At 52.5% G+C, this 25,143-nt stretch overlaps 1 protein-coding gene across 1 annotated transcript in view; it reads left to right on the top strand.

The window, feature by feature from the left end:
• The window catches only part of CSPG4 (chondroitin sulfate proteoglycan 4), an 83,795-nt gene that overhangs the window by 35,483 nt on the left and 23,169 nt on the right, over positions 1–25,143 (top strand). The window contains exons 2-5 of the mRNA XM_084640927.1: positions 12,836–12,999; positions 16,161–19,745; positions 21,083–21,562; positions 23,273–23,446. Coding sequence (XP_084497053.1) covers positions 12,836–12,999; positions 16,161–19,745; positions 21,083–21,562; positions 23,273–23,446 — 4,403 coding nt within the window. The remainder of the gene's footprint in view (positions 1–12,835; positions 13,000–16,160; positions 19,746–21,082; positions 21,563–23,272; positions 23,447–25,143) is intronic.

Here is a 25,143-nt window from a genome sequence, read left to right as displayed (position 1 = left end):
CTCACCAGTTCAGTGAGCAGTCAGTATCCTTCCGCAAAGTCCATCACTGACCTTCAAGGACCATCACCAACTGTTAGATGGGGGATTTAGTGCTCCAGCTCTGGAGAGTCACACTGAATATCACAGGCCATACTACAGGCCAGACCTGGTGCTTCTCCCTCTCTTAAGCACTTGAGAGGAGACAGATGTCTGCATGCCCTCAGGAGACATCCTTCCACACACATCCTGTGATGTTCCAGCTAGGCTTCTGAGGGATGAGATCAGATCTGCTCCAGTGTTACCTGTCACACCTGCCTTCTGATGGCTGAAGGATTGCAGATTTTGGGGGGAGGGATAGCTCAGTGGTTTGAGCATTGGCCTGCTAAAACCAGGGTTGTGAGTTCAATCCTTGAGGGGGCCATTTGGGATCTGGGGCAAAAATTGGGGGGATTGGTCCTGCTTTGAGCAGGGGGTTGGACTAGATGACCTCCTGAGGTCCCTTCCAACCCTGGTATTCTATGATTTCCGGGGAGGGAATCCCACATGGGGGCTGGCCCGATACAAAGAGGGGCCCGTATACAAAACATTAGATACTGTAAGCCTTACTCCTAGTGCTTGGTGGGGCCATGATCACAGCAGAAAGCTGCACATCTGTTCTCCACACTGCAGATTAGTGACTGAGTTATCTCTCTCTAACTGCCTAAGAACTGGTACAACAATCTGCTGCAGCTATAGTCCGGAAGGAAATTCAGTCTGTGTCCTTTCAATGTGGAGTCCGTCCTTCAGCTCGCAACTAGAACCAACACTTGGAAGAATCACACTCCCCAGGAGAGGGCACTGACTGCCACCTCCCTGTTCATTCATCCCAGGGTCTGCATGGTGTAACAGAATGCCCTCGCGTCACTGGAGGCCCAGAGAGCTCCAGCAAAAGGAGAGTCTCTTTCAGCTTGACCTTGGTGCCTTTGAGCCCACTGATCGGTGGTTCCGATGAGAGCCAGGTTGTGAACCTTCCGGGGTGTTGCTGTTAGTGAAGGCGCGCGAGAGAGAAAGGAGAGTAAAGTGGAGGGGTAAAGAGATCAGAGGAGAAAGAAAAGCCGAGTAAGAGAAAGAGCAAGCATGAGCCTTGGGCAACAAAGAGACCAGGAAAGGGGAGCGAGATGAGGCTTTGATGAGAGGGAATCAGAGATGGATGAGTTGTAACCATTAATAAAGAGCCTTCTGGGACTTCCCCTTGGACGGAGGCTGCAGGGCCAGCTGTAAGCAATTATAGCCTCCCTGATGTTCCAAGCTGACTTCTTCCGTCTCCATCTAATCCCAGGCAGCCCTGCCTGCCCCTTTCTCCCCATGACCTCCAACCCCCACCTCTTTCCATCCACACTCTCCAGCCATGCACACAGGAAGGGGCTGTCTGCTTGGTGCTCCGTGATTTCTGGCAGGCGCTTCTCAGTTAAGCTATTCTTCTCTGCTGTGGGCCCCTCTCCAGAGCACAGAAAAGAGTCCTCACTGTGGGGTCCAGCCCAGGGAGCAGGGCTTGGATGCATCAATCTCAGCTTGCTGGCAGGGCCAGATGCTGTGACGGTCTCTGTTCAGATGAATCCCCAATACGCCTGCTCATGACTGAGCGCGGGAGAAGCAACACTTCAGGGCAACGTGAACAAAAGTGCCTGACAGATGTGCAGAAGAGTAGCTTCATCACTGGCAAGCCCCCTCATGGCAGGACATAGCACAGTGGGCTCTCTTCATCTAGCGCCCCTGCTGACAGCCATGCCAGCCTTACAGGGGTCTGCTTTTTCTCATGACACAGCCTTTGGCCAGATCCCTTATAGACCCCCCATCCAGGGTAAAAGAGAGCCCAACAAATGAGAGTCCGACTTCACGTTGTTTCTTGGATCCAAGTCCAGACTCCCTGGCCCAACCCTGGTCTCCAGGGTCATTGCACTTTTCTCAGTGGGCCTGTCCCACCCCCCTCCTCTGGGTTCCAGCCCAGGGAACCTGCAGTGAGCAGGCAAGGTCTGTCTATTCACACCTCCCCCAGATTCTTCCCGGGGCTTCTTCCTCCTTCAGCCCATCAGCAGCCCTTTCCCACAGCCCTTCCTGGGCCCAATGTGCACCGGTATTCTCCCCAGGCTCCACAGCCTCTCTAGGTTCACCCTCCCCCAGGTTCTCCCCCCCAAAAAAAGTCCCAAATGAAGATACAAACTTAAAACACTGCTGCCAGCCACAGGCAGGACCTATTCTCCCTCTTCAGATTCCCCTGGACTCTGTCCCACGGCTGAACACCTCCCAGAAGGCCAGATCCTGCCCACCGCTGCAGCCTGCTCCACCCTGGTGGCTTCTCCCGGTCTCTTGTCGGAGTTCTCTACTGGGTGAGGTCCCCCAGACCATTGCCCTGGACTTCCTGCCTCCTTCTGCCCTGAAGTCCTTCCCCCAGCCCCACCCCAGCTGGCTCTCATCCTTAATTCTGCTGTAGTGGCCAACAAATGCTCTACCTGAGCTTTCCAGCTCCCCTTAACCCTTTCAGTGTCAGTGAGAGGGGGATACACCCTATCACAAAGCAATCACCCAATACACTAACTGATGGAGGGTGCTGCCTTCGTAAGATGCTGGGTTTAATTCCCTCAGCAGACAAGGAGCTACGCCAGGATAGCACTAAGGGTCCCCTCTCCCAAAGCAGGGCCTCCCTGGCTGCTGACAACTGAGTCTGGCTAAATCTCCCCCCTCAATAAAGGCCCCGAGCCTGGGCTGTCCCGTGCTGGCTCATGCCAGGGAACAGATAAAGTTCTACCCTGCTGAAGCATCCCCAGGGCAGGGCATTCTCTGCCAGCCAGCTCCAAGTTAGGGAATTACTTGAAGTCTCTGATTCCTTAAGCATCTTGAGGGGTGACTCATCTTGCGGGCGTGGGAGGGGAAAAAACATCCTGTTTTCTTGCCCTATTATAGGCGAGGCTGATGCCTCAGTGCCAGAGGTGGAGGGAGCTGCCATACACAAGACAAAGGAGGACCCAAGTGGAGAAGCCAGCCAGCCCCTGCACAAAGCGGCTTGGTTTAGCCACTAGGGCAGCATCACTGCTTGGGAGAGCGAGGGCGGGGAGCCCCTCGGCTGCATAAATACCTCTCCAGACAGTGGCTGTGCCAAGAATAGCGTGTTTTGAAGTAACGAAAGGGGAACCGGGGCGGGGAGTGACACCCAGCGCTTTCCAGACTCATCCATTGCTGACCTGGCCCATTGGCAGCTCTTCCGTTGGGTGCACACCGGCAGCCTGCTTCCTGCGGGAGCCCAGGCGGCCCCGGATGGAGCACTCAGCCTTCGCTTGTTTGCATCTTCTCCGGGGCAGTAATCACACAGGGTGGGAGATCGTGGAGATGCTGGTCACAAAAAAGGAAACACAGAGCAGCAGCCTATAATCTACTGGCTGCTGGCCGAGCACTTGGAAACTGTGACTGTGGCCTCTCAGTGCACGCCTTTCTCTCGCATGGTCTCTGCTTCTGGCAAGGCAGGGGAAAGTCATTTCCTGAGGGACATTTGGAGCTGGGAACAGGAGGTATTTTTAGCTCTGGGGCTGAGCACCCCAACCAGAGACGGTCACTGTGACCGTAGAGCCCCACAGCACAGCCCATCAGGATGGGCTCCCACCCACCGCCATGCAGCAGTGAACACTGCGGCTATTATCCGCTCGGAAAGGAAGAGCGATGTGGCTGCATCCAGTTCCAGGGACAAGCCATTCCCCTGGGAGCTGGTGTGTATCAGACTGGTTCTGGAGGGGAAGAAGGGGCGGCAGGGCTGGAGCATCTGAAAGGGGCACGGGACTGGAAATGGGCTTGGGGAATCCCAGAAAACAGAAGAAGTAGAGACAGGGAAGAGAGGAAGGATGGTCCAGTGGGAAGAGTGCTACCAGAAACCTGGGTTCAGTTCTCTGCTCTGCCATGGACTCGGGCAGGTCCCTTAGACTCTTTGTGCCTCAGGTTCCCTTCTGTAGCGGGGGTAACAGCACTGCCTTGCCTCACAGGAGTGTCCTCAGGATAAAGACATTAACACCTGGGAGGAGGAGCTCAGTTACTACAGCGATGGGGCCAGATAAGTACCTTAGACAGGAAAGCAGCTTCACCCATCACGTGCAACAGGCAGAAACTCCCACTTCTTCCCCCAGGTGTAAATCACCAGCTGATCAGAGCGACACCACAACTGGATTAGCTGTGTGCTCAGGGCTTTTGAACCGCCTAAAATTCAGATCAGAGGGGTTGATTTGTACCCATTGCTGGTTAGTTGCTTTCTCTCAACCACCTTAGTGCCTGCACCACAGACACTTCTTACTTCTTTGTGCTGCAGCCGTGCCGGAGGCCCCAAACAGAATAAGGGTGCCATGGGGCCAGATGCTGTACAGAGAACTTAAGACAAGACAGTCCCTGCCCCAAAGCACAGATGATCTTATTTATGAATGGCAAACCAGGCATTCAGCCAGGAGTGGTGGATCATATGGGGCTAATCATTCAAAGGAGGTGATTGTAGCAGCAAGCTAAACTAGGAGCTAGCTAAGAATAGCTGTGACTGGGAACTTCAGGTCCCCCCAGGTCAGCATCTCCATCCCAATTACACTGGCTCTTTGAATGTGTGACAAAAAAACCCCAACGAGTAAAGTGTAATAGGAAAAAAATAGCAACTCAAATCCCAGAGTCCAGCTGGGGTTGGGCCTCAGCGTAATGGTCTCATCCCAGTGCCCCCTACACACTTCCCCACACTGGAAAGCTGCTAGACATTACCACCGTTGGCAGAGTGGAAGCCCAGGATGCAAACTGCAGAGATTCTGGGAATGAGGAGCGAGATGCTTTGGCTGGGTAGGTGGCCAGCGGATTGACATGCACTGACAGAGCTGTGGGCGGGATCCAGGACTGGAATAGTCCAGGGGGCTGCATTTCAGAACAGCCATGCACTAGCAGAGCCGGGGGGAGGGGTGCCTAAGATGGGAAGAGCACAGGGGCCTGGAAGTCAGGACTGAAGTGCTTTGGCACAGTTCAGTGGAGTCCCTGGGTTGGAAGAGCCGGCCAGAACTGACGTGTATTAGCAGAGCTGTGTGGAGCCCCAAGACTGGAGCGGCAGTTGTGCAGGTCAGGGTGGAGGGCCATCTGTTGACGCTGGCCTGGAGTAGCAGGGCATGTTACATGTCAAGAGTGAAGCAAGCGGCAGGGCATTGAGGGGAGTTTTACACAAAGCCTGGAGTACTTGTATATGCAGTGCTAGGTGTCCACGTTTTCACATGCACTAAGAGAAAGGTTTTGAAAGGCACGAAAGGGCAGCTGGACACCTAACCTCCGCTGACTTTCCACCCCAGACATTCCACAATCACGAGCCAGGTCATCCTGGAAACAATCCCGAGATTGGCTTAGAAACCGTGAGATTTTTAAAAATGAGAGCCACGAGGGATCCCGTTTTCAACTTCTCTGCAGCCCTGAGGACTAGAAATCTGGGGCAGGTTTTAAACGAAAGCTGAGAGTCCCATGTAATCATAGGGCTCCAGGAGCTGGGCCTTTAAGAAAAACACCAAATATTGCAAGAGTTGGGAACACAAGCTACCTTTTGTGCCTAAATATCCCCCCACAAACTCTTGACACTTTATAAAGAAATCCGAGATCACTCTGGAACATTTAATGCTAACATTTTCTTTTTACCTGCGTCTTCAAATCCCAGACACCCTCAGCTTTGTTTTAAACTGAATCACTAAACTCAAGACAGCCTTTCCACCGCAACTCGACTGCCTCTGGATAGAGTCCCCATCCGGAGCTGGCTGCAGAGACGAGAAAGATAATAAAGCTGAAATAAAGCGGGGACACGGGGAGACAAACAACAATAATTCACAGTTAGAGAGTGCTTTTCCTAGGGAAGAATCCCAGAGCACTTTGCAGGCTGTGTGAAGGGCTATTCGCTCACCAAGGAAATGCAGATCTCTCCGGAGGCAGCTATCTTTCATCAGCACGTTATACAACCTTTTCTTTTGGCAGAGAAATTGAAGGACAACCTCTCTGGCAATTGCAGGGGGATTTAGGTGGGACAGAACGTGCTCAATGCAGAGGTTACTGAGTGAGATACTCTGGCCTGTGCTAGGCAGGAAGTCAGACTAGCTGATCAGAGTGGTCCCTTCTGGCGTCACAAACTATGAATCTGATTACCAAGGCCAGGGTCAAACTCCCGACCCTATTTATTACGATTTGTATTACAGTGGGAGCTAGAGGCCCCAACCAAGATCAGAGCTACATAACACTAGGCACCATACAAACACATAGGTGTGTCTTCACTGCAGAGCTAGCTCAGGCTCTTACCTGGGTTTTAGCCCTATGCCCCCCTACCATCCGCACACAAAAGCCTTTTAGTTGGGTTCATATGAGTTTGGAACCTGGGCTTGCTCACGTTAGAGCCTGGGTTCCGCTTTAAGGGAGCTCTAGTCTAACCCACCTATTTTGCAGCGTGGATACAGGATGTTAACAGGGTTACAGAACCCAGGTCCTGATATTCCTCCAGTATCTTCCCACAGTGCCCCAGGGGCCATGTTTTCCTGCCTTTCTACCTCATATAGCACTAAGAACCAAGAGATATGCCCCCAGAAATCCCAACACCTAACCCAGGTTTACCACAGTTCCAGCGTGGATGTGGCTACACGGGTTTGACCTGAGTGTTCCCTTAGCACTGGGGATGCTCAAGCCTGGGCTTGGCTAACCCAGGCATCCACCCCCAGCTGAGCTCTGCAGTGAAGACACCCATAGGGAAAGACAGCCAAAGAGCTTACAGCTTAAATAGAGACATCAAAGGGTGGCAAGGGACACAGAAGTACAGAGAAGAGAGGGTCTGGGCACTCAGCAGGTCAGTATCAGAATGAAGAACAGAAGCCAGTCCAACAGTATATCCACTAGACCATGCTCCCTCTAGCTTAATCTTTTAAAAGGTGTCATTAATCAGAAGCTCAGGGTTACCGCTCATTCAAAGACTGTGCTCTTCCATACGCAGAGCAGCCATTTACCATCAGTCTGGATGCCACTTCGTTCAGAATTCTCTGTGAGCCAGAGCACAGTGTGTGTTTCCTCTGAAACATGCTGCATTCAGCTCTGCTCACAAAATGGTAGATGCCCCCACAAGCAGGCTGATGTTGTAGAAGTGTAAAGGTGAGATAGAGAGCACAAAGTCATGCCCTGTTAAGGACCTACATACACATCTGGCAGCGCCTTACCGGCTCATGTCTCAGCCCTGGTCTACACTAGGACTTTAGGTCGAATTTAGCAGTGTTAAATCGATGTAAACCTGCACCCATCCACACAATGAAGCCCTTTATTTCAACTTAAAGGGCTCTTAAAATCGATTTCCTTACTCCACCCCTGACAAGTGGATTAGCACTTAAATCGGCCTTGCCAGGTCGAATTTGGGGTACTGTGAACACAATTCAACGGTATTGGTCTCCGGCAGCTATCCCAGAGTGCTCCGTTGTGACTGCTCTGGACAGCACTCTCAACTCAGATGCACGATTGTTTGCCGTTGCTCTGACGCAGGGAGGAGCGACTGATGACATGGCTTACAGGTTTGGCTTACAGGGAGTTAAAATCAACAAAGGGGGTGGCTTTACATCAAGGAGTATTTCAGGCAAGACTTCACGGAGGGTTCCAATAAGAAATGGTGCACCTAAGTTATTGTTCTTATTGGAACAAGCAGGTTGGTCTGGCCTCTGATTGACACATGGCTAGATTTACCTCGCTGCACCTTCTCTGTGAGTGACTGCAGTGTGACCTAGAAGAATGAGTCCCCCAGATGGGGGGCGGAGGGGGTTGCAAATGAGTACAAAACAAATCTGGTCTATTTCTTGTTTGATACACTCCATCTATCTTTTACATCTTTGGCTGGCAGCAGATGGTGCAGAAGGACTGCATGCCATCCACATCTCATGGCTGCTCGGCAGAAGATGGTACAATAGAACTGCTAGCCATCCTCATCTCTTGCCTGCCCGGCAGAAGATGATGCAATAGGACTGCTAGCAATCCGTATCACCTGCCTGCTCAACATAAGATGGTTCAATAGGACTGACTGCAGGACTAAAGATAATGACCTGATCAAGTCACTCCAAATTTAGTCTCTGCGCCCATGTCTGCCCAGGTGCTCCTGATCCACCTCACAGAGGCGACCAGGAGCACCTCGGACATGACGATGATGGCTACCAGTCCTATTGCACCATCTGCTGCCACAAGGCAATGGGTTGCTGCTGCTGTGTAGCAATGCAGTACCGCATCTGCCAGCACTCAGGAGACATACGGTGACAGTGAGCTGAACGGGCTCCATGCTTGCCGTGGTATGGCGTCTGCACAGGTAACTCAGGAAAAAAGGCGCGAAACGATTGTCTGCCCTTGCTTTCACGGAGGGAGGGAGGGAGGGAACGGGGGGCCTGACGACATGTACCCAGAACCACCCGTGACAATGTTTTAGCCCCATCAGGCATTGGGATCTCAACCCAGAATTCCAATGGGCAGCGGAGACTGCGGGAACTGTGGGAGAGCTACCCACAGTGCAACGCTCCGGAAGTCGACTCTAGCCTCGGTACTGTGGAAGCGCTCCGCCGAGTTAATGCACTTAATGCACTTAGAGCATTTTGTGTGGGGACACACACACTCGACTATTTAAAAACGATTTCTAAAAAACCGACTTCTATAAATTTGACCTAATTTCATAGTGTAGACATACCCTCAGCCAGGCACTGGTTCAGTGCCGGTTCAGAGAGAAGAATGCCTCCTAGTGAAACAGCCAACGCAGCAAAGAAAGGCAAACTTTTTTTTTTAAAGGCCAGAGGAACAATGTTCAGAGGAAGACAGTGACTTACAATGCCCTCGTGGCTAAAAGCACACCTCTTGTGATTCATCTGGGCCAGGCTTCCAAAATGACACATACCAAGGGCAAGTGTAACAACCAGGAAAGGAGCAAGCACTTCAGACGTGCCCAGAGCTAACTAGGAGGGCGGGTGTCAAATGAGCACAAGCGTGTACACGCAGCTTCTTCTGCCCAGCCAAAAGTGGGTGTAATACACGTATAAGACACATGTAACACACGTGTGGTTCTCAAAGGGAGACCAATGGGCAGCTTCCACTCTGCAGGTGAATGAGAACATTGTTTATGTGTCTAAATAACATCAGGGATGCCTCTAAGTTAGTGAAGCCGCGAGGCGGTCCCTAAAGGCTAGGATTCAGAAGACCGTTTGAAAGCTCAGATGGCAAACTCTACATAGGGGAAAGTGATGGGTCAGAGTACAGCAGCAACTCACCTCAGCAAAGTAGCAAGGTTTAGCTAAAGAACAAACACAGGATTTTGAATCTGCAAGAAAATGTGTCAAAGAGGCAGGAGCCCTGGCTTTACCTCTTCCAGGCAAGTCAGTGTCATTATCTGTAACCTTTCCAATGATGGGCTTATTTCAAACTCTCCCTTACAGATGCTGTTCCACAGTCACCAAGTGCTGTGTTTGCTTTCCGTTTGCTCTGCAGTCTGTATTAGCAAATTTTACCTGCAGGGGATAAGCCTGGTTAATTTCCTGTCAGTTCTAGAAGCTGTCAGCTTCAGTCACCGAGATAACTGGGCTCAATCTCAAGTCAAGCAGGAAAGCTTCTGAGGTTGTTAAAAACTGCAGACGCGTCACGTAGAATGTGATCGTTTGGACACAACGATGAAATTCCTAAAATCAGACACCTAAAGGCAGCTGATATTTAGGAGCTGTTGGAAGGCAAACAAACTGCAAGGAGTGAGCTGGATTCTCCTCTCATTTGTACCAGTGGTAAATCAGGAGTAAATCCACTGAAGACATGAGAGGCCCGGTCCTAAGCAGCATTCCACTGATGCAAAATAGCTCAGAACCCAGCAGAACCAGCCTCTAGACAATCTCCCCTGCATTGGCAGAACCTGGTGTAGTGGGGAGCTGTTATGGTGGCTCCTTTCCCACCCCGCCTCATGGCTGCCAGGATAAGGGGCACGGCCAGGGAGGAGGGCATGGACAGGTCAGTGCCTCTGAAAATCAGACTACTTAAATACCTAAGTATGGGGTTAGATGCCTTATTTTAGGTAATGCACATTTGAAAATGCTGGCTGTAGGATTCAAAGAAGCCAAGCCCTAAACCTTCTTATCCTCAAAGACTGTCCCCCAAGATACGCCATGTTATAGTTTGATCATACACGGTTGCTGGGATTGGGCAGAGTCAAGTCTCTGTTCTGTATATGAAGGATAACAGGCAAGATGTTGGCATCTTTGGACACCTATGGGTGGGTGAACCAGCAAGGGTCTGTGACAAATGGGCAGTGTTTTGTGACAATAGCGATGGAGGATGGGAAAATGTAAGAGGATCTCTGATCTATAAGTTGAAACCGGGCAGTGATACCGAGCAGAGTTAAGGTCATTTCTGGGATATTCAAAGTTTTGTTTTAAACTTTTATATTTATTTAAGAGACGGCACGGATTGGGACTGTGTCTGTATATTTATCTACCATGCATACATATTCTATACATATATGCATATATGTACTATACACATATACATATTATATATGTGTATACATACACACATATCTCTCACAAATAATCTACAAAAGAAGACATCAGTGGTTGGGACATGTGCTGCGAATGGAAAAAGAACACTTACCAATGGAAGTGGAACACTTGAATGGAAGCCAGAAAACGCTAGAAGAAAGAGAGGAAGACCACGAATGACATGGAAACGAACAGTTCTGAACAACATCAAGCACCTCAACACGTAATGGGAAGATTTGGAGAGAAGGGCAGTTGACAGGTGACAATGGCAAATGCGGGTAGCCCAATGTGCAGAAAAGCTAAATAATACACACACACACACACACACATATATACAAAAACTCCATTAAAATGTTCTAAAACTTTGCAAAGTCAAGCACTCAAAAGTTAAAAAGTTAGGAAATGCCAGAATTTGGGTTGCCTGAGCAACTTTAATTCTGCCCCCTTGGACATACGCATTATGACCACGTCTTTAACTACAGGAGCACATACGTTTTTTCTAATTGCTCCTAATTCGAGCATTTCCCAACTTTGGAGTGCTTGACTTTGCAATCTTAAATTCTTTGAATGTGGTTTTTTTTTTGGTATGGAAAATAAATAGCTGTATAGAGATACATTGTGCACACACCGACGTATAAAAGAATAAACTTCCCTGTCACCGAAAAGAAGCCACTTTGGGGGTGAAATTCAGCAACTATTGAACAGTGCAAAGCAACAGCATGCAGTCGCATACACCGAGAATAAAGAAGAATACAGTATCCAACTGCAACGGCAGAGGGAATTTTGGTAGGCAGAATATACATACCCTTTGCCTAAAACAAAATGGAGAATAAGGTCAGCAGGTCAGATCCTCAGTTGGTGTACATCAAGGTCATTTTGTCAACTTCAGTGGAGCTACACTGATTTACACCAGTTGAGGTTCCAGCCCAGGGACTGATACAGCCACGACTGAAGTCTTATGTCTGTTCCTTGCAGTGGGGTATTGAATGAGCCTTTCCACCTCTACCAGCCATGTCCAAAACTGGAATTTGGCCAGAACGCTACAGCTCACACACCAGCTCTTGTGAAAAGATGACAGGAAAGAGCTCACTCCAGCCCAATCTCATGCCAGCTGTGCTCTGAGAACCACAGCCTTCCTCGTCTTTACCACCCAGCTCTATGGCGTCCCATGGGAAAGGGACACCCAGAAAAAGGGAAAGGATTTGTTTGAAGCACTTTCCTTCCTTTTTCCTGTGCCGCCGATGTTCAACAACTTGCAACACATTTCTGTGGAGCGAAGCATGCTGCTGTTAGAGCTGGCCAGCTCCTGAAGGTGACACCAACAGAGACCCCTGAGAGGAAGAGAGGGAAGCTGCTTAAATAACACTGCTCTGGGTATATGCACTGCTGAACACCAGAAGAGAGAGAGGTTTTAGGAGGGCAGTGGGTAGCAAAAAGAGACAGCGTTGTGTGTGTCTGCTGACCTGCTTTCCCCCCCTAGTGACAGTGAGGGGTATGTGCAGCTTCCTCCAGTTATATTTGTGTTTGCTTTTCACAGGGTTTTTGAATGTTGCAGGGTGATGAAATAATACAGGGGCTGGAGATGTTAGAGTATTTCAGTTCCTGGCTGATGGAAATCCAACAAGGAGATTAGATCTCCCATTAATTTAGCCCCGTAAGTGGTTCCTTGAAGTTAAAAACAAAAGATTGATCAGAAAAAAATAAACCTGAATAGCGAAGATACTTGGGTTCCTGCAGACGGCAGCTGCTCTGCACTGCCAGGTGAAAGTGCTGGCTTTAATCCCTAACTCCCCATCTCTCCTCCTGGCCTGGCTGCAGCTGGCGCTATGGGGGCAAGACACTCAGCCCCCAGTTGTAATGCAGCTGTGCCAGAGGCCCCAGATGAGATTAGAGCCACAGTGTGCTAGGCACCGTTGAGACTAGGTACTCTTGGGCCGTCCACACCCCAAAGACCTTACAGTCTAACAGCTAAGACAGACGAAGGGTGGGAGGGGAAGCAAAGAAAGAGGTTAAGTGACTTGCCAACATCACCCAGCAGGGCAGCCGCAAAGCGGGGAATAGAATCCAGGTCTCCCGAGGCCCCATCCAGTAGACCAAACGTTCACCCCTTTGACTGGAGAGTGTGCGGCATGTCGCTCACCAACAGCCTCTGATGGACAGCCTAGGAACATGGCTGATGGTCTACAATGGGAGCCCTGTGGCTAAGTCACAGGGCAGAGGCCCTTCTGCAGGGGAGAGGAGGGGAGTTCTCTTGGCCCCATGCAGTAGTCAAGTCACCTAACAGGAGCTCAGGCCCTGAACCTCTTCTCTTTCCCTCTCAGCCTCTTTCTTTGGAGACGGCTACGTGGAGATGCCCTTGGTGGAGGTGTACAGCACAGTCCAGCTCCACCTGCAGTTTTCAACAAGCCAGCGGAGCGGGCTCCTCTTCCTGGCTGCGGGACAGACTGACTATCTCCTGGTGGAGCTCCGCTCTGGCGTCCTGCAGGTCAGCAACGCTCTCTCCTCCCTGCAGCAGGAATGGCAAGGTTACTGCCACATTTGGCCTCAGGGTAGGCGGGCAGGTCTCCGCTGACATCAGTGGGGCTGTACCTGCTTACTCCGAGATTTGACCCAGTGTGAGAAGCACAGTGGGGAGGCTGGGATCTTGGGGGAATAGGGGGCTGTGAGCCTGGCAGTGTTATCTGGGCACTAACGCCCACACATGCTGCATGTTTCTAAGGACAGCATCTTCTTTTTGGATACTAACCAAGCCCACAAAACACCCTGTGGGGCCAGGGGTCAGGCTCAGCAGGGATCAGGTCCTGGGACCCTGAACGGGGGTGCAGTGCCATGTTGCTACCTCCCCTGGCAGTCAGACCAAGCAGGCGTGTCTAAGGCAAAGAACACCAAGCGGGAGTGACAGGACATCCTGCAGTGGGAAGCCCCGGAAACAGCCACCTCAGGAGGGATCTCCGGCTTTGGCGGGAAATCCCAGGAGGGAGGGTGGGTCTTGGCCTATTGCCCAGTGTGTCAGTTCTGTTGAGAGCATGTTGCTCCATCTGTGCCGAGCCCTACAGTTGTTTCTAAATGGCCCTCTGCCCCTTCCCCTGGCTGCCAGCCAGGAGCTCTGCCAAAGCCCAAATCGTGGTGGAGACGGAATCTGTAGCATCCTTCCCCCCAACAACTTCACTGTGGAGCTGACTATTTTACCAAGCTCTGAAAGCCCTTAATCCAAGCCCACTTGCCACCTGCCCAACTAGCAACCGTCAGGATGCCGTGCAAGCACCGCACGAGAGCCTGATGCTAATGCCGCACCTGCTGACCGGCCGGTAGCCGGCTAGGGCAGCTCCAGAAAAGTGACCAAATCCAGGACGCCAGTTGGGAAAAGGCCCAGACTGCCACGGGGGTGAGTGGGGCAGAGGGATGAACCCCACATCTGTGTGGTTGTACCAAGGTCTGTCACAAAGAAAGAATAAGGAGTGTTCCCAACACACATTCCCTTCCCCCACACCTCTCTAGGCCCAAGAGAGCCGCCAGGGCTGCCCCACGGACCACAGAGCCTGGTAGGCTGCAGTGCCTGGGAGATGATGGGTTGAGGTTTCTCTAATGGAGGCCATCTGTCAGGAGAGATCCAGCCCGCCTCTTCCCTCAGGTTCCTTCCTCCAACCCTCTACTTAGCCCGGCTCCGAGGCTGCTCTTTGTGGGGACGGCTGAGGAAACCAAGCCTGCTATTTCCCTGGCAGGCAGGGAGAGCAGCGGTTACGGAGCAGAGCCAAGCCAGCCCCTTGGCAATGAGGACATCAGGAATGAAGAGTCAGCACGGGGCTGGTCTCCTCTGTGTGGGAGGGGGAGGTAGAGCATTGCAGTCAATGAAGATCTCTGGCCCCACTGCTTGCAAAGCGCTGCCCCCATCTGACCGACTCAAGACACGAGCCTGGAATGGAGCTGCTGATCCAGGCTCAGAGGCAGGGTGGGAGCCAAGAGGAGGGAGCCTCTAGAGAAAGTATCTGGAACTCAAATTCAATATCCTGTGGAGGGACTGGGGGAGTATCCCAGGATGGATAGAGAGGGAGGGTAGGACAGATAGACAGACAATCGATTGATCCACAACTCCACCGCACTATCATCCCAGCCAGGGGTCCTGGATCAATTTGTATAGGGGGGTGCTGAAGAAGGAAAGCATGTGTTTGGTGTTTGTTACTGCTTCAAGCCAGGGGGGTGCAGTAGCACCCCCAGCACTCCTAATTCCAGCACCTATAAACCCAGCGATAAATTATTACCCCACCCCAGTTCAGCTCTGCAGGCCAGCAAACTGGGGGAGAGGTAGAGCCAAACCTCACCCATTTCCTGCCATGCTCCCCCGCCCCCATTCTAGGGTGGAGAGCCGCAGGTACCTACTCACCCCCGCACACCCAAACGTTTAGTCTAGGCTGCCTGTGCAGAGGCATAAAGGACTTTCTGACTTCTCCTTATGCCCCTGGACAGATGCACAGGCTAAGGGACCCCCAAGCCTTAACTGATGAGCATCAAACACATGCCTAATTACAAGACAGATTGACAGACAGCCCAGTTACAAGCACCAGAGAAATACCTATCGCTGAATTACCTAGACTGTCTATATGTATGTGCACATCCACAGCGACTACCCTCCAAAAGCCAGCACTTGCCAACAGCTATCAACAGCTCCCAGAGGGATTCCCCATTCTAGGTACGGGGGGGAACAGATTAGTTATCAGGTCTGAGTCATATCTGTCAGCAAATGCTGAGCTTTGTACATGGCAATCGATCGCCCTGAGCATTCATGTGCAACAAACCGCATCAATGCAACATTAAGGCAGCATCATTAAGTTGCCCTTTATTTCCTACTCCTGTTTTTCCTTCTGAAATGTGCTGCTTAATATAGCTCTGCCTATGTCAATGTCTCTAGGATGTGCAAAGAAGCCATGTTAATGTTGCTTTTGAAACCTTGGGCCAAACTCTGTGTTAGCACAATGGGTGTAGCTCCTTTGAGTTCAATGCAGCTTTGCACACTTACACTTGAAGAGAATTTGGCCCCGGTTGTTTTTGCATTACATAAGTCCTTTTTAAATTTATTTTAACTATGCAACCTTACAATTGCCTTGGCATCATTTTTGCATTTCATTTCCTTCTTTGTTTTTAACATTAAAGAGATGGAAAGCTCTTTGTGGCAGGGACCTGATTTTTCTAATGTGTGAGTTTTAGTTGTTTGGCTGGAGACCCATAACATTTTCTGCAAGGCTGGGCTCACAGGACAAGAGCACATCAGCCAATCCTGGAACAGCTATATCTTCAGTGAAGATTCTTCATAACAGAAAAAGAAAGAGGTCTAGATCTCCCAGTCCTATGGAGCTGTGCTTGGTGCAAAACCAGAGGGGAAGGCAGAGCAAGGATATCTTTAAGCCATCTTTAAGCTGTCCTTATCCTAAGGCCAGCCTAAAGCTGGGCTGGTCTTCAGCATAAATGGGAGCAGACTTAAGGCTGCTGTGACTGGTATCAGGTGGCTCATTGCCCCAAGGGGCTGTCTTGGCAGCTGGAGATCATTGGGGCACAAGGACACCAGGCCATGCCCTGTGTCCTTGTCCATGCCAGAGAACTTTTGGCTTGTCCCAAGGTTCTAACTCTACTTTTCACCCTCTCTCACTGCAGGTCAGACTAGAGCTGGGCTCAGAAGAAGTGACGATCCAGTCTCCAGCAGTGCCACGCCTCAATAATCTAGTAACCCACGATGCTGAGTTGTCGGTGGGAGATGGTAGGATGACTCTGGCCGTGGATGGCCTCTTTAACACCTCTGTGGAGATCCCAGGTCCCCTACAGCAGCTGGACATTCAGTACGGCCTCTATGTGGGCGGGACAGGGAGTCTGGAGCTGCCATACCTCACTGGGTCCAGCTCTCCGTTCAGAGGCTGCCTCCATATGGCAAAGTTCAATGGCCTCAATGTTCTCTCTCCGTGGGCATCTGACGCTGGCTCTACAATGTTCCACGAGATTCGAGAGGGGTGCAGCGAGGAGTTCTCTGCCGGGCCAGATGACCCCTTCGGCTTCCTGGGCCCACGCTCTTATATCGCTTTCCCGGGGTGGAGCGCAAGGGAAGAAGGGACTATCGAGTTTGTGATTGTGACAAGCATCAAACACGCCCCTCTGATCTACCAGTCGGGGCTGCAGAATGACTTCCTCTACCTGGAGATCTACGACGGGCGCCTGAGGGGGGTGGTGGAGAAAGGCAATGGGGCCGTCATCCTGCACAATAACATCTTCATCAGTGACGAGCAGCAGCACTACGTGAAGCTCCACGTGGACATCTACAAGTTTGAGATCCTTGTCGACTACTATGCCTCGAGAACTTCCAACAGGGGCATCCACAGCTACCTCGATCTCCAGGGCAGCCTCTTCTTCGGCGGCATGAACGAAAACGCCTTCCGCAGGCTAAAGGAACGCCAGCTTGCTTTCACTTCAGGAGGCAGCACTGCCAACAGCTCCTTCATCGGCTGCATGGAGGACCTGAGGGTCAACCTGGAGAAGAAGAGCCTGCAAGACGCTCTGGTCACAAAGGACATAACACCCGGATGCAGGATGCAGGAGCAGTACTCAGATTATGAGGATGCATATGAGCGAGACGAGGCACCCACCACCCCAACACCTGATGTCTGGCAGGGAGCATTAGACCCAGTGGTAGAACCATGCCACCTTGACCCCAACCTCCCTCCCGCCTTTGCTAACTTCACCAGATTGCTGCATGTCAGCCCCCTGGTCGTAGCTGAAGGAAGCACGGCCTTCCTGGAATGGCAACATACCCAACCAACAATAGACCTAAGCAGCACAAACATCAGACAGTCTCAAGTCCTCTTTAGTGTCACAAATGAACCCAGACATGGCCAGCTGGAACTAGACATCCACAGCTCTAGGAGCAGAAGGAAATTCACATTGCTAGACATAGCAAATCGGAAAGTCAAGTATGTTCATGATGGCTCTGAGGGTCCCATGGATCAGCTGATGCTGGAGGTAACCGTCACGACCCGAAGGGGGATTCCTGAGTGTTTATGGCAAGGCCAGACATACCTGCTGCCAATAAAGATCAGCCCCATCAATGATGCCCCGCAGGTGATCTTCCCCCACGGAGATCTCATGGTGATTCTGGAGCACACGCGAAAGCACCTAAACACAGACATCATCCAGGCCCTTGATGATGACACACCCTGTGACAGTCTGAAATTCCAGCTGCTTGGTGGCAAGAGGATGGAAGAAGGTTACGTGGAATATGACTTTAAGCCTGGGGTGCCCACAGAAGAGTTTTCCTGCAGGGACCTGGAAGCAGGTAACGTGGTCTACGTCCACCAGACTGGCCCAGCATTACAGGTCATCTTCCAAGTTAGTGATGGCTTGGCAAGAAGCCCGGTGGCCACTTTAAGAGTCATCGCTATAGAGCCCGACATCCAAGTGCGCAACAACACTGGCCTGTTTGTCTCACAAGGAAGTGCCATTCCAATTACCACAGCCAACCTCTCTGTGGAGACCAATGCCGTGAAACAAAGAGTGAACATCCTGTATCGCCTCACAGAGCCTCTCTGGTATGGCGAAGTCCAGAAGCAAGGGAGCATGGGAGGGGAGTGGAAGAGAGTCGAGTCCTTCCACCAGCAGGACATTGTGCAAGGGCGCATACAGTACTTCAGCATGGATCCTGAGCACCAGCTGGAAGATGTAATGGAGAAGCTGAGGTTCGAGGTCCAAGTTGGCCAGAAGACCTTACCAAACAACACTTTCCTAATCAGGATCAAGAAGGCCACCATCAAGATGAGGACTCTGGTCCCCCTTCAGATGAAGAACAAGCGGCACCAAAACATCACCACCAGGGAAATGGAAGCAGCACTGGAAGATCCAAGCTCTGACCCAGTTTCCTTCTACTACATGATAATCCAGGCACCCAAAAAGGGAAACCTTGAGCTTCTTGGTACCAGGCTGACAGAGGGCTTTGGATTTACCCAACAGGACTTGCAGAAAAAACACCTAAGCTACAGTGCAACAATCAGGAACTCTAAAGAGACTGAGGACTCTTTCCAGTTCCGTGTCACTGCTGATGCCCAGTATTCCCCCATGTACACCTATATGATAAGCATTGGTGGGGACCCAGATGCACCTGTCCTGACCAATGTCCTCCTATCTGTCCTGGAAGGAGGGCAGGCTGTCATCTCCAAGGACCACCTGTTTGTGAGGAGTTTGAATAACATGGACTACCTGTATGAGGTGATTGAGGGGCCGACGCATGGGAAGCTGGTCTGGAGGACACCATCCAACTGGCCTTCCCATGAGAAGGTCATAACAGAGTTCACCAATGAGGACATTCTCCAGGGCAGGCTTCTGTATCAGCATGACAACTCTGAGACCATAGAGGATGATATCCCATTTGTGGCCATCAAGCAGGGCGAGGGCAGTGCTGACTCTGATGCAGAGGAAGTGAGAGGTGTCTTCAGAGTCTCCATCCAGCCTGTCAATGACCACCCACCAGTTCAGGTAGTGAGCAAGGTCTTCAATGTAGTACGGAATGGGCAGCGCCTGTTGACCACCAATGACATCGCCTTCACAGATCAGGACTCCGGATTCTCTGACACACAGCTGGTGCTGGTGAGGAAGGACATTCTCTTTGGTAGCATAATTTCCATTGATGACAGGAGCCGCCAGGTGTATCGCTTCACACAGGATGACTTGAGGAAGAAGAAGATTCTCTTTGTCCATTCTGGAGCGGACCGGGGCTGGATACAGCTTCAGGTCTCTGACGGCCTGCACCAAACTGCAGCCCTCCTGGAAGTACAGGCCTCGGACCCCTACATCCAAATTGTCAACAACACTGGCTTAGTCATCCACCAAGGGAGCCAGGGGACCATTGACTCCTCCATTCTCAGCCTGGAGACCAACATGGACGTAAGGAATGACGAGGAAATCTGGTTCCAGATAACTACCCCACCAAGGTGGGGGGTGGTGCTGAAAGGGGCCCAGCCAGTGACTTCCTTCTCCCAGAAGGACCTGCTGGCAGGAGAAGTGATCTATCAGCACAACAGCAGCAGGAATGCCAAGGACAAATTCCAGTTCTCTGTAGAAGCTAACCAGGTGGCTGTGGAAGACACGCTGGAGATCACCGTGTTCCTGGACACCCATCCTAGTCCCCTGACCATCATCCACCATGAGAAGATACACGTCTTCCAAGGAGAACCGGTTGAGATTAAGAAAGACTACTTACTAGTAAGTAACACCTTCTGTAGGCATCTGCCCATGCTTTTATTCACCCTCCCCCCATGTGTCTTCCTGGCTACAGGACATGGGATAGCAAAATTCTGCTAGTAAATCCTATAGGATCTTCTTGGAATTGAATAGGGGAAAGAGCTTAAAATGGGCATGAATTTTCCCAGGGCATCCTTTCTACTGACAGACTAATAATCTGTGAATGCAGGTGGCTCCCACAGGGAGGATGATGCATGGTGATAATTGCCTTGCACAAGACACACCACCCCTGAAAACAACCGAGGGCTGGAGTTACTGTGCTCTGCGGAGCTCCCAAAGAGAGGTGCATGGAACACTTATCCCTTAAAGTGTGGTATTACCACAAAGGATAACCCAGTACTTTTGCCTTGTGGGATTCCCGGGTTATCCTCGCTCACCGATTTCCAGATCAAAGTTTCTCATTCTGCATGTAAAAAGATGGGGTGGTGGAGGTTGGGTGTGGATACAGTTCTAACTGCCCAGCCCTGCAAACACCCCCTGGGACCTGGGAGTCAGACTGAGTCCGTGCCATCTTGTGCATCAGCACTGCTAATGAAGATCCTACCATCCAAATTCTTCTACACCTGTGCAATCCTATTGTCTGAGGTTATGTCCTCAACAGGTCTTGGTGGGTTGGCACAGGTGTCACTGAGATAATGGTGTTGCACACGTGGACCTGCGGGTACAATTGGCCCTGGAGAGCCTTGATTACTGCTGATGTGTGAGGAGGGGAGAGGCCCACTTGACTCTCAGATCTCAGGGGAGTTTGCAAGGCTGGCTACTAACAAATCCCATCTTTGTAGCTGCAATCTGCATAAATCTGATCTGGGGGTCAGGAGACACAGTGAGCATGGAACCCCACCATGCCATTGTTACAGAGCTACTTCTCAGGTTAGAGCCATGCTGCAAACAAGGAGCCTGAAGAACCAGCCCCACTGAATACAAGATTTCTCCATTGCCCTGCTCCTTGCACAGCCATTTCCACTGGTGCTCAGTGGGTGTGCAATGATACTTACTCAGAGTGGTAGCGCTTGACACCCCTTGTCACTGGTGGCAATGGACCAGGCACCAGGCAACAGAGTCCAGGCCCATGGTGTTCAGTAGAATGGACTAGGCCTCATTCTCATCTGCTCTGTAAATCATGCCCACTTTAACCCCTCTGGGCACTGCCAGGGGCTTTTGTCCAACTGAGAGTCGGGCTCCCTGTGTCAATGGGGGAGGAGTCACAACTTGCTCCCACCAGAAAGAATGAAGTGCCTCTCCCATCAAAGGGTGGAATCAACCAGGCCTTGCCAACTCTCTCTCTCTCACGGACACAGGTAGTCCACGAGGACATCCCTCCTCAGGAGATTATCTACTCAGTGACCAGTCCCCCGCTCTCAGGATCCCTGATGATGGTTTACCACAGCGGCACCTCCAACGAGCCTCCCATCTTGAACCCCATCCAGTCCTTTACCCAGGAGGACATCAACGAAAGCCAAGTGCTCTACCTGCATTCCAGGCCCAAGGGGCAGAGCGACCAGTTCACCGTGGACATCACGGCCAGTGGGGCAGAGGCCCTGGAGGGGATTGTGGTGGACCTGGAGGTCCTTCCCTTTTCAGTCCCCCTGGACATCCACAACTTCACAGTGACTGAAGGGAGCTCCATAACCCTCTCCACAGACATCCTGACCATCCCCAACACCTATTTCACAGCCCTGAATGTGGAGTTCATGGTTTCCGAGCCCCCGAGACATGGCGTCATCCAGAACATGGTCAGACCTGAAGAGGGCAACCTGCACTTCTTCACCTGGAATGAGGTATGGAGCCGACCTCTCCAGAGGCTGATTGATACGTCTAGAAAGGCTTTGTGCCAAGTTAAAACCCAGAGTCTTGATCCTGATCCCCCAGTGGTGGAACTCCACAGATCCAGTGGAGTTACTCCTCATTTACACCTGTGCAAAGCGAGATCAGAATCAGGCCCCAGGGAACAGGGCCAGATTAACTTTTTGTGGGCCCAGCACTAAACATATTTGTGGGCCCCCATAGAGGCAATGGAGCATGGTGCGGGGAGGTCAGTCCCTGGAGCAAGGGGCCAGCCAGAGGCAATGGGATGGCATGGCAGGGGCAGCCCTGCTCCACCCAATGCGAGGGCACTATTTACAAACTGGCAGTTGCCAGACGCACAGTGGCCTGCCCGGCCCCATATTGCCAGCATGCCCCTTCCCCTCGGGGGCAGGCCCATGCCACACCATACAGCCCCCCGCCCCACCAGCCCAACAACTCCCGACTCCCTAGAGGCCCCCGAGACCCACTATTCCAAGTGCCCTGCCCAGACCCACCCACAAATGCACAGTCCCCTGCACAACACCATCCTTGCCCACAGCCCCACCACAACTGCCCAGCACCCCCCACCGAACCCCCACTCTCTAGTGCCTCAACACACACAGATCCTCCCTGCCCCTTCACAGCCCAGCACCCCCCCCCATACGCCCCATAGACCCACTCCCCCAAGCCCTGCCTCCCGGCTGCACTCACTGGCCTTGCTGGGAGGCGACTGTGTCTGATGTGCTGAGCCGGCAGCGCAGCCAGAGCTGGTCCCAGGGCCAGGAATTGCTCCAGCCCCTCGGGAGTGATGCAATCAGCCAGGCCAGGACCTGCCCCGGCCGGGCTCACTCAAGACGCACTTGCCTGGACAGGCACAGCCAAGCCCTCTGCACTGTCTCCCCCCACACACACACACACCTGGCTGAGACTGGCCAAGCTTCTGCACCAGTCCCAGGTGGCTCAGCTCCGGGAGACAGGTGGGGCCCCACAGGTGGTAGGAAGCAGAGACTGCCCAGAGCCGGAGGTGCACTGGGGTCTGGCCAGGGGCCTGAGGAGCAAGGGGTGAAGCCAGGGGGCGGAGAGGAGCCCTCAGTCAGCTGGCGGGCAGGCCAAGATGAGCAAGTGGTGGGTGGGGGGAGCCAGTGGGGTCTCAGGGCGCAGTGCAAGTGGAGCAGGCCAGGGGCCCTTCTGAGCATGGGCCCGGCTCCATGGAGCCACTGTAAACCTGGCACTGCCAGGGATACCGGAGGTTAGGAAGCTGAACAGACACAACAGCTGAAGGGATCCACGTTTGTTTCATGTTCAGAGGTCAAGGTGCACAGAGGTTCACCTCCTGCCTTTGGTCCCTGCACAGATCTTCCCCCGGTATCAGGAAAGGGGGGACGGGGTTGTGTGCACACAGCCAGGTCTGTGGGATGGGATGAACCCGGGTGCACAACTCAGAACAGGAGGCCTATGTGAGGCCTATCACCATAGTCCTCCTCCCACGGCTCCCCATGGCAGCTCAGATGACCTGCTTCCTGTAGAGCTCCACTGGAGCCTGTTCTGGGGAGCACAGGCCTTGTGCTACCCCTGCTGTAGTTCCATTAGCCTCGGCATCCCTGCACGAGGGAGTGGACAGGCCCACCCATACGGTGGCTTCTCAGAAGAGCCTGCTAGAGGGTGAGCCCCTCCCAGACTCCTCAGATCTCCATTGCCCACAGGTGGAGCAGCAGCTCATCCAGTACGTGCACGATGGCAGCAAGTCCCTGGCCGATAGCTTCACCATCGTGGCCAACGCCTCCAAGGTCAACCGGCAGAGCCAGCCCAAAGCCATCTCCATCACTGTCGTGCCACGCAACAAGGAGCCCTCAATCATCATCAACGCCGGGCTGCAGGTAATCCTCCCCTGCCAGGACACATAGCACCGTGACCTCTGCTCCTGTGACCCAAGCTGCCAGCCATACAACCTCCAGGGCAGCATCTCCTGCCCCCTCAGAGCAGCATCTCATCCCTCCCCTCTGCAGCCGATTGGACCCCAAGGGGGAATCAGACCCAGAAAGAATCTACCCCATCTCCTCACCCTCCACTACTGTGTCTGCCCTTTCCTTGCCCTTTCCTCCTGACCAGTGGGATTGTCTCCCCCTGCCCTACTCTGTCCCAGCACTGCTGCTGCCCCACCACCAGAATACAGAGCCCCCCATTCCCGCTAAAGAAAATCCCCTCCCAACTGCTGCAGCCCCGTGCAGCCTAGGTCTGTGTCGCTTTGTCCTGTGTCCCAATGTCTGCCAAGGTGCCAATGCAGGAAGGGGGAACGTCCAGTCTGGAGATGCATCCCGGCCGATCCATGCAATACCCTGTCACACACACACCCCTCACCAGACCTGTGCAAGCCCCCATCCAGTTTGCCCAGTTCTGAGTCCAATCCCCAGCCATCCCCCAGCTCAGCCCAGGGAAGAGAGTCACTTCCGGGTAACCTGACTCTGCACTGGGGTTGTAGGAGCCAGGTCTCACCCTGCTCTTCTGCTCCTCTGCAAACGACATCTCGGCCGTTCTCCCTACTGCACAGGGCGGGGGACAGCATTGCAGCAGCAGGGCAGGAACACCAGGCAGCACAGCGCACAGCTGATTGCTGCCTACTTGTGACTCAGGGAGCGGGCAATGCACCCTGCATTCATGCTGGCTCCCTAAGCCCCTCGGGGCATGTCAGCCTAACTCCGGGGGAAAGGGGCAAGCCACTGCTGAAGATCCTGTGATTCCACCAGAGCCTGCATGCTGAGTGCACACTGCTGGCTGACCAGGGGGTGGGGATGGGGACCAGGCCAGGACAGCGTTAGGAGTGCGACATGCTCTGCACCGGAGGGTTTGAGCAGAGACGGGAAAAGGCAGCATGGTGCTGCAGGATTCCCTCCTGCACGCCTAAGATAGGTGTGCATCTGGTGCTTCCCTTTGTACAGACTAGAGGTGACCAGCAATCATGCCCTAGGCCTGGGTTTGCTGATGCTGGTACATGTCACTGATCCACTGGCCGACCGCCTCAGAGGTTTGCTAAGACATGTGGAGCAGCAGGTGTTAGCATATAAGACCCTGCTCCCAAGGACCTGGGTGAAAACAAAATCAGCTGGTATGATCATGTGTAATAATGATACATTTTAGTCCCTACGGGACATTGGATCAGGGAAGGTTGCAGGTCCGGACTGAGGGGTACCGGCAGAGCTGGGTGGGGTACAGGGCTGGAATTGCTGGGGCGCTGCAGGTCAGGATTGAGGTGCATAGGTAGAGCTGTGTGTGGGGATCCCAGGGCTGGAATCACAGGGGCCTGCAGATCCGGATCCAGATGATCCGCAGAACTGGGCTGCAGGAAGCTTGCCCAGCACCTGTTCTTGTGGCTATCTGCCACTCGCTTTCACAAGTCAGATGCCAGCCCACGTGTCAGGAGAGAAGGAAAACTATAAAACAAAAAGACTCCCTGGTAGTTAAGGAAATTGTGGGTCTCGGCTCCAGCTGCTAAGGAGCGGGCTGCCAGCAGTGCCAGAGCAAAGCAAAGGGTGGGGAAGCAAAAAGCAGTTGAACTGAGGCAGTTCTGCTACTTGTG

This window comes from Lepidochelys olivacea (genome assembly GCF_965140295.1).
Source record: "Lepidochelys olivacea isolate rLepOli2 genome assembly, chromosome: 10".
Lineage (NCBI taxonomy): Eukaryota > Metazoa > Chordata > Testudines > Cheloniidae > Lepidochelys > Lepidochelys olivacea.
The sequence above is the reverse complement of the archived record's forward strand: the minus strand, read 5'-3'. Positions and strand labels throughout refer to the sequence as shown.